This window comes from Oncorhynchus tshawytscha, linkage group LG25, assembly GCF_018296145.1.
Source record: "Oncorhynchus tshawytscha isolate Ot180627B linkage group LG25, Otsh_v2.0, whole genome shotgun sequence".
NCBI lineage: Eukaryota > Metazoa > Chordata > Actinopteri > Salmoniformes > Salmonidae > Oncorhynchus > Oncorhynchus tshawytscha.
Window position 1 is genome coordinate 33,497,532 of NC_056453.1, and position 9,398 is coordinate 33,506,929.

The 9,398-nt window shown below is 41.6% G+C and overlaps 1 protein-coding gene across 2 annotated transcripts; it reads right to left on the reverse strand.

Annotated features, from left to right (window-relative positions):
- Positions 1–3,727: 3,727 nt before the first annotated feature.
- LOC112224618 (nuclear factor 7, brain-like) lies at positions 3,728–8,628 on the reverse strand. Of its 2 annotated transcripts, XM_042306260.1 has the most exons (7): positions 8,515–8,620; positions 7,965–8,395; positions 7,187–7,282; positions 6,836–7,066; positions 6,718–6,740; positions 6,516–6,634; positions 3,728–6,375 (listed from the first exon to the last, which is right to left on the reverse strand). In XM_042306260.1, the coding sequence occupies exons 2-7, from the start codon at positions 8,367–8,369 to the stop codon at positions 5,834–5,836; spliced, it is 1,416 nt and encodes a 471-aa protein (XP_042162194.1). In that variant the 5' UTR covers positions 8,370–8,395; positions 8,515–8,620; the 3' UTR covers positions 3,728–5,833. The 2 variants fall into 2 exon arrangements, with proteins under 2 accessions (XP_042162194.1, XP_042162193.1); XM_042306259.1 differs by having other exon boundaries at positions 7,965–8,628.
- Between the last annotated feature and the right edge of the window lie 770 nt (positions 8,629–9,398).

Genomic DNA, 9,398 nt, shown 5'->3' on the forward strand with positions numbered 1-9,398 from the left:
ATCTCTCATTCTGTCTCTTTCTGTCTTCTAGTCTCTCAATTTCTCTTTTATTCTCACAACTCTCTCTCTCTGTTCTTTATTCTGATTCATTCTCTCCCTCCTGTCTATTCTCTCTCTCTGTCCTTTATTCTGTTTCATTCTCTCCCTCCTGTCTATTCTCTCTCTCTGTCCTTTCTTCTGTTTCATTCTCTCTACTCTCTCTCTCTGTCCTTTATTCTGATTCATTCTCTCCCTCCTGTCTATTCTCTCTCTCTGTTCTTTATTCTGATTCATTCTCTCCCTCCTGTCTATTCTCTCTCTCTGTCCTTTATTCTGTTTCATTCTCTCCCTCCTGTCTATTCTCTCTCTCTGTCCTTTATTCTGATTCATTCTCTCCCTCCTGTCTATTCTCTCTCTCTGTCCTTTATTCTGTTTCATTCTCACAACTCTCTCTCTCTGTCCTTTATTCTGATTCATTCTCTCCCTCCTGTCTATTCTCTCTCTCTGTTCTTTATTCTGATTCATTCTCTCCCTCCTGTCTATTCTCTCTCTCTGTCCTTTATTCTGTTTCATTCTCACAACTCTCTCTCTCTGTCCTTTATTCTGTTTCATTCTCTCCCTCCTGTCTATTCTCTCTCTCTGTCCTTTATTCTGTTTCATTCTCTCCCTCCGGTCTATTCTCTCTCTCTGTCCTTTATTCTGTTTCATTCTCTCCCTCCTGTCTATTCTCTCTCTCTGTCCTTTATTCTGTTTCATTCTCTCCCTCTTGTCTATTCTTCTCTCTGTCCTTTATTCTGATTCATTCTCTCCTCTTGTCTATTCTCTCTCTCTGTCCTTTATTCTGATTCATTCTCTCCCTCTTGTCTATTCTCTCTCTCTGTCCTTTATTCTGATTCATTCTCTCCCTCTTGTCTATTCTCTCTCTCTGTCCTTTATTCTGTTTCATTCTCTCCCTCTTGTCTATTCTCTCTCTCTGTCCTTTATTCTGATTCATTCTCTCCCTCTTGTCTATTCTCTCTCTCTGTCCTTTATTCTGTTTCATTCTCTCTCTCCTGTCTATTCTCTCTCTGTCCTTTATTCTGATTCATTCTCTCTCTCCTGTCTATTCTCTCTCTCTGTCCTTTATTCTGATTCATTCTCTCCCTCTTGTCTATTCTCTCTCTCTGTCCTTTATTCTGATTCATTCTCTCCCTCTGTCTATTCTCTCTCTCTGTCCTTTATTCTGATTCATTCTCTCCCTCTTGTCTATTCTCTCTCTTGTCCTTTATTCTGATTCATTCTCTCCCTCTTGTCTCTCTCTGTCCTTTATTCTGATTCATTCTCTCCCTCTTGTCTATTCTCTCTCTCTGTCCTTTATTCTGATTCATTCTCTCCCTCTTGTCTATTCTCTCTCTCTGTCCTTTATTCTGATTCATTCTCTCCCTCTTGTCTATTCTCTCTCTCTGTCCTTTATTCTGATTCATTCTCTCCCTCCTGTCTATTCTCTCTCTGTCCTTTATTCTGATTCATTCCCTCTTGTCTATTCTCTCTCTCTGTCCTTTATTCTGATTCATTCTCTCCCTCTTGTCTATTCTCTCTCTCTGTCCTTTATTCTGATTCATTCTCTCCCTCCGGTCTATTCTCTCTCTCTGTCCTTTATTCTGATTCATTCTCTCCCTCCTGTCTATTCTCTCTCTCTGTCCTTTATTCTGTTTCATTCTCACAACTCTCTCTCTCTGTCCTTTATTCTGATTCATTCTCTCCCTCCTGTCTATTCTCTCTCTCCCAGGCTTTCCTCCATGCAGCGCTTACAGAGCAGAGAGCAATAACCTCAACTTCTGTCCCCAGCATCACAAAGGACAGTGTGTGTGTGTGTGTGTGTGTGTGTGTGTGTGTGTGTGTGTGTGTGTGTGTGTGTGTGTGTGTGTGTGTGTGTGTGTGTGTGCGTGCGTAAATACAAACATAATTTACATTTATGACATCACCTGACAGGGACTTGGACATTAGTGGATTGTTGACGTCCTTAGTGGTGGCTAAGAGGAGGTTAGTCTCCATCTTCTCTCCACACAATGAAATGAACACTTCTGGTTTAAATACACCACCGGCTTGGGTCAATTTAGCCTGACTCTGCACAGCTCACTGTGTCTAACCCTCCACTTCATCTCTTCCTGCTCTGTGGTGAAACCATCCCAACACCAACACTACAACAGAACCTGAAGGTCCCTGGAACCCTAATCTCTGTTTGACAGAGAGATGGGGAGAAAAGGAGAGAGAGATAGATGGAAGGGGTTGAGAGAGGGGTACTGTGCAAAAAAGAAGAGAGTGTGTTCTCTGTCCTTCCCAGTCCTAGCCAGTCAGACACCACACATCGTAGAGAGAGACTCCATCTGGCCCAGCTAAAGTGTCAGTGGGGTCCTGATTACAAGGTAGAGGGTGGTGTTGAGGGAGTAATGAGGGTGTCTCTCTCTGTCCCTCTCTCTTCTCCCTCCACTCTCTCACAGAGCTGTGAATGGAATGCACACAGATACGCAACACACACCTCTGTTTGTCTCAGACGTCAGAAGGAACCACACCAATTGGCACTTAGGAGAATTGTCAAACAGCAGACAGTACCACAACTCATATAGGAAATAAAGGAAGTCACCTCTCAGGAACATTAGTCTAACTTTAGTTTTTGTAGTAATTGTGTAGTAATTTAGTAGTAACTAGAGCTCACCAGAGAGAGAACATAGAAGAGTGGTGTGAAGTTGTATTTTGAATCATTCTGAAATAACACTATGTATACATGGGGGGTTGTGTATGGATAATGTTTGGTTGAATGGGTCTAATCTAGCATGTCTACAGTTAACAAACTGTCTGGAGAACCCATTCTAAATAAAAACCCTGAGTTACAGGTGTAGTAGAAGACCTTACTGTGAAATGGTTACTGACAAGCATTTAACCAACAATGCAGTTTTGAGAAAATACCTAATAAAGTAAGAGAGAAGAATAAGAAATAATCAAAGAGCAGCAGTCAATAACAATAGTGGGGCTTTATACAGGGGGTACCTGTACAGAGTCAATGTGTCAGTGTGGGGGGGCACCGGTGTCGAGGTAATTCAGGTAATATGTACATGTAGGTAGAGTTATTAAAGTGACTATGCATAGATAATAACAGAGAGTAGCAGCACCTTAGAAGGGGGGGGGGGTGGGGGGGGGCAACACCTGTGTTTGACGTGGTAACTATGTACAGTAGTGAACATTGGTATGTCCAGCACAGTTCCTGCTGTCCTGTTGTGCATTTACAGGACCAGGACCTGAGAGAGAGAGAGAGAGAGAGAGAGAGAGAGAGAGAGAGAGAAGGAACCTGCTATACTTACAATACACAATACAACACAGATGTCCACAACGTATACTTACCATACCAAACATGTAACGACTCAGACACCATAATGACTCACACGTTTAATGACTCTGGTTTCAGGTCATCTTTACAGAAGGCTGATCTTCTGTATCTCAAGTCCTCCATCTGGTGGTTAACAATTCAACTGCACTGAGTCACTACAGACCAGTCACCAGTTCCAGCATGCAGTTTAGCAGACAACTAAATTCACTAAAAACCTGTAAATAAATTAAACTCTCAAACATGTACATTAAATATTAGACGTCCATGTTGTAAAATCTTCAATCACGGTCAACCTTCAGCATGACATTATCTCAGTTTAATACATGACCTCTGTTGATGATCAGTATTTCACACAACCAATAATAACAACATGAAATAAAGATGTTTCTTTGATGATCTTTTAATGTCAGTTTGTTGCATATCTTCACATCAACACCAATAATGACAGACGTTGTGTTGTACATGGTGTCCTCCCAGACCCAGTAGCATGTAGGACATTCACTGATAACAGTTTAACACAGAGCTCTGTAGCTCAATAGTCAGATCAATATCATGTCCTTGTTTCATGTTGTAATGCTGCAGACACTGTCAGGGACATAGACAGGTAAACGTTGACACTAGAAAAGGACATTCTGACAAGGATTCAAGTTATTCACAATTACACTAAAGTCAATAGTTAATATTAGAAGATATGGTTGAATCTAGTCAGGATTCAGAGGTCAATATATTTGAATGTTAAAATATGTAGAAACAGATGCAGATAAGCCTATACATGTAACACAACTTTAGAATAAATGACATCGATATTGTAACACAGATTGCATTAAAAGACATTTGTAACATTATCAAAACTAAGAACATAAAAATGGAAAATACATCAAATATTGCATAAAACATGAGTCGATGCAAATAACAGAATAAAACAATGTGATCATTAAGACACATAGTAGTTGTACTCTGATAAAGTAAAACACACAAAGAAAAGTCTTCAAGTGTAAAACATAGTTTAATTAGAGAGAAAATCAGTGTTGTAAACAAAGACTTTGTCTAAAGAAACAACATCCTAATAAACAGTGAGTTCACCAGTAGTAATAATACTATACCTTCAGATAGTCCTAGACCTTGGACTCTCACTCACATCTAGGGCCCGGAGGTTTTCCTTAACCCAGCCACATCTAGGGCCCAGAGGTATTCCTTAACTGGTGAACCAACCACATCTAGGGCCCAGAGGTTTTCCTTAACCCAGCCACATCTAGGGCCCAGAGGTATTCCTTAACTGGTGAACCAACCACATCTAGGGCCCAGAGGTTTTCCTTAACCCAGCCACATCTAGGGCCCAGAGGTTTTCCTTAACATGTGAACCAACCACATCTAGGGCCCAGAGGTTTTCCTTAACCCAGCCACATTTAGGGTCCAGAGGTTTTCCTTAACTGGTGAACCAACCACATCTAGGGCCCAGAGGTTTTCCTTAACCCAGCCACATCTAGGGCCCAGAGGTATTCCTTAACTGGTGAACCAACCACATCTAGGGCCCAGAGGTTTTCCTTAACCCAGCCACATTTAGGGTCCAGAGGTTTTCCTTAACTGGTGAACCAACCACATCTAGGGCCCAGAGGTTTTCCTACAGACGTGACCCAACCACACCTTGGGCCCAGAGGTTTTCCTTAACCCAGCCACATTTAGGGTCCAGAGGTTTTCCTTAACATGTGAACCAACCACATTTAGGGCCCAGAGGTTTTCCTTAACTGGTGAACCAACCACATCTAGGGCCCAGAGCTTTTCCTTAACCCAGCCACATTTAGGGTCCAGAGGTTTTCCTTAACTGGTGAACCAACCACATCTAGGGCCCAGAGGTTTTCCTTAACTGGTGAACCAACCACATCTAGGGCCCAGAGGTTTTCCTAAAGACGTGACCCAACCACACCTTGGGCCCAGAGGTTTTCCTTAACTGGTGAACCAGCCACATCTAGGGCCCAGAGGTTTTCCTTAACATGTGACCCAACCACATTTAGGGCCCAGAGGTTTTCCTTAACATGTGAACCAACCACATTTAGGGTCCAGAGGTTTTCCTTAACATGTGACCCAACCACACCTTGGGCCCAGAGGTTTTCCTTAAGATGGGACCAGGAACCACCCTAGTCATGGCCCTAAATGTATTACATTTAGAATTGTTCTACAAACACAATTAGTTGCTCCACATTAACAAACATTAACTCAGCATCGTGATGAAAAATATAATATGTACAGAGGGATCTGTTTGCAGAACAAGAGTTTTAACAAAAAGTAAACATATGAGTTTGCATTACAGAACAATTATTTTGTAGTTTTACACATAATTTCATGCAATTCTACAGAACATAATAAATTGGGTCTCCCTGGAGGTCAGGGCCCCTGGGCACGTACCCTGCATGCACGGTTAGTAATTCAGTCATGATGAATAGTTTAGATAGCTGGCTAGATTAACTAGACTAATTAACCAATACAAAATGTTTAACTGACATTGGCTGACACCTCTGATTGGCAGATCTGAACACCAGTGCTTTTCACATCACCAGCTGATCCAATAAAGAAGTACGGGTAGAGAGTCTCAGTGAATGTGTCTTTATAAGTGTAGATGAGTGTCATGTCTATGGAGTCGTAGAAGGACACCTCCCCCTGGTCGTAGTCCAGCTGAACTCTGATCCTCTGGGGTTTCTTCTTCAGGAGGAGGGTCTCTCCCTTTCCATTATGATACTTACCACTATCCTGCCGTAGAGCCCAGATTCCATACTCTGGTGATGAACTCACCTCCCCCTTTCTGTCAATTGACTCTTTAGCCACGCCCATAATCCAGCAAGGACGGTCACCCAGCTCCACCTCCCAGTTGTGTTTACCTGAGCTGAACCCCTTAGAGCCCAGAATAGTTGTATACTTCATGAATCTCTCAGGGCTGTCAGGGAGCTGCTGCTCTGGGTCAGTTCGACTCACACTGGTCAGATCATCAGACAGACAGAGCCAGGAGGATGCAGTGTTGGGATCCAGAATCACAGGAGCTTCAGAACAAAGAGATATTCCACACATTATACCATGTAGTCTCTTTTCATATACACTAACAATACTACTTCAAACAGACTACTTAATTAAATCTATCTTACATTATTCTAGATCATGTCCTCTCCTATCCAGTACTCACTGTGTTTGATGATCTCCTGCATCTTCTCCCAGACTCTGAACTTCAGGTTTCCCAGGTGTTTGGCCACATCTATCAGCCCCCCTGACACCAGCTGTGGATCTGGCAATGTGCACTGGGCTCTGGAATAACATTCAGGAGTCAGAACGTCTGTGGGGTTGGGTTCACAACCACAGAGAAGAGAGACGAGAAGCAGATCACTTACCTTTCCTTCGTGGTCTTGAAGTTCTGGAAAGTAGAGAGTATAGTCATCAATATCATTGATTCATCAATACATCTTTGAGTTCATTTATAATGTATGTCAGAGAGAGAGCCGTCCTTACCTGCAGGAATGAGATGTCTTCATCTTTCAGCTCCTCCTCTATGGTTCTGATTGTGTCTGAAAGTGATGATATCTCTCTGTTCATCCGCTCAATCTTCTCCTTCATCTTCTGACTCTTCTGCTTCTCTTCCTCTTTCAGAGTAGCTATCCTGGCCTCCTCTTCTTCTCGTAGAAACTGGTGAAGTCTCTCAAACTCCTCCTTAATCTGCTTCTCTGTGTGCTGGGCCTGGCTCTGGAGACAGTCAGAAGAACACATCATTCTACAATTATTATCAGAATTAAATCCTACATGTAGGCTACAATTGAAACAATACATGCTGTAGTATTGTAACTTTACATAATTGATACGAACCTTAATGTGCACTGCTGTTTGATCACAGGTTTGTTTAACTTTATTAAAGACCTTCAGCTTCTCCTGTAAGGGCTTCAGGTCAGTCTGGAGTTCCTCCTGGAATGAGACAGAACCTCACTGAGGAGACAACCTCTGGACTCTCTTTATAGGAGAGAACGTGTCTTCACTGCAACTTAACGTTTTTATGTCATGAATCGTGTTCTGGAGGCAGCTCTACGGAGTGGTTACTAGCTGGCACAGCCACAACGTCATAAAATCTGATTTTAAAACCCTAACCTTAACCACACTGATTACTCTAATGTCTAACCGTAACCACCCTGCTAACTATAATGCCTAACCTTAACCTCAAACTAAGACCAAAAAGCAAATGTTGGTTTTAATTCATTTTTAAAACAGCCAATTTTGCCATTGCAGCTGGCTCATCTAGTGGAAATCACTCCGTTCTGCCTCCAGGGAAAGATTAATCTTTCATTCATGACAATGAAAGTAAACCTGTAACTGTACAGTACATCTCTACCACTGCAGAGAGATTTGTTTTAAGTTTCATGGTCAGAGATACACTATATGTTTTCACTCAGGATCTCAAACACTTCAATTTCATACCAAACAGTGATTTATTATGTATCAGAATCTGAAATTCACAATTATTCAGTCAACACAATGTGTAGAACATCTATTATCTAAATGAGTCAGACTCATTAATAAAACATTGATAACTTCATGTTCATTGTTTGAGTATTGCTGTATCACATATTTTCTATCAGAATCTTCCTCCTACCTTGTGATCCTGTACAGCCTCATCTACAGGGATGCAGTCATGATCTTTATGTTTTCTTGAGACCTGACACACCAAACAGATGGGCTCTTTATCCTCCAGACAGAACAGACTGAGTTTCTCACTGTGTTGACTGCAGAGCACCTTGGACCCTGTGGTTGGATCTGTCTGTCTCTTTTCCCGTAAGGCCTCACACAGGTTCTTTAGAGAACGGTTTATAGGGGGCTGATCCTTAGACGATCGTCTCCTGCAAAGTGGACATGACAGAGATTCCTCGTCTTTCCAGCATTCCTTTAGACAGGCTTGGCAGAAGCTGTGGCTGCATGACAACATGACAGGATCCTTAAAGATGTCAAGGCACACCGTACAGGAGAAATCCTCCTCTGGGAGAGAGGAACTAGAAGCCATTTTCTCACACGATGTCACTCCCTGTCCTGGTATGAGATCTGACAGTTAATTTCACTTTCACTTTTAAAAACGTCCTCTCTTAAAGGGACACAATATTCAAAGCAAGTGAAGATGCATGTAAAGTTCACCGTCTTGATGATATTACCTTGTATTGGTTGGTTTAACACCCTGATATTTCAGAACAATCTAAATAAAATCCCAGTGTTGTGTGTCAGACAGACGTGAGTCCTGGAGAGTTATTAAAGTTACAGCACTGAGATGAACTTTAGTCATCATGTGACTCGGGGGTGGAGTTTCAAGTCTCTGGTCCTGCTTAAATATTTAACATCCAACATTTAACATATGTTTTATCTCTCTAACTATAAATATTATTTTTTACCCCCACAACACGGCTAGAACATTTTCTAAATAATCCTTATATTTGTAGACCATTGGATAACACAGCAAATGGTCAAATCAACCATTTACATTGACTTTCTAGTCTACTTTTGTCTAAAAACAGCAAAATAGAAAAAACACTACAATTTTAAATAGTTTGTCCCCTGATTGAGGGCTGTGGATATTTTCCACGTGTATATAATGTCACCTTCAAAACAGATTTATAAAATATGAGCTCTCCCCTAGTCAGTCAGTTTTTAACAATAATGTCTGATAAAACTGGTTGCAGCCAACTATCCCTTTAACATAAGAGGAATGTAGTGCTGGTTTCTCATCAGTTCATAGCTGGGAGAACTAGAACAAACAAACATAAAGTCACATTAATGACAGTTCTACTTCATCCATCAGAGTAATTATTCTGTACAAAACCTTGACTTGATGACAGCTCTCCTTATACAGATACTCTGAAGTCTACCACCTCAGAAAAGCTCACTGGATTCCATTCAGGTTCTTCTGGCACAAAATCGCTGCGTCATTTAGCACCATAGATATAGATAGAGGACTCATCATGGGTATCACCCATTTTAGCATGGGCATTGCCATCATCCACCATTTTAAAATAGGAATCCCCACCCAGTTGACTACTTGACT

What these genes read in the sequence shown, in the direction of transcription:
- LOC112224618 (XM_042306259.1), bottom strand. Translation starts at nt 8,369, where the DNA reads ATGGCTTCTAGTTCCTCTCTCCCAGAGGAGGATTTCTCCTGTACGGTG. An exon ending in AAACAGCAGTGCACATTAAG is followed by an intron (nt 7,067 to 7,186) that starts GTTCGTATCAAT and finishes GACTGTCTCCAG; the next exon opens with AGCCAGGCCCAGCACACAGA. An exon ending in TTCAAGACCACGAAGGAAAG is followed by an intron (nt 6,635 to 6,717) that starts GTAAGTGATCTG and finishes ATGTTATTCCAG; the next exon opens with AGCCCAGTGCACATTGCCAG.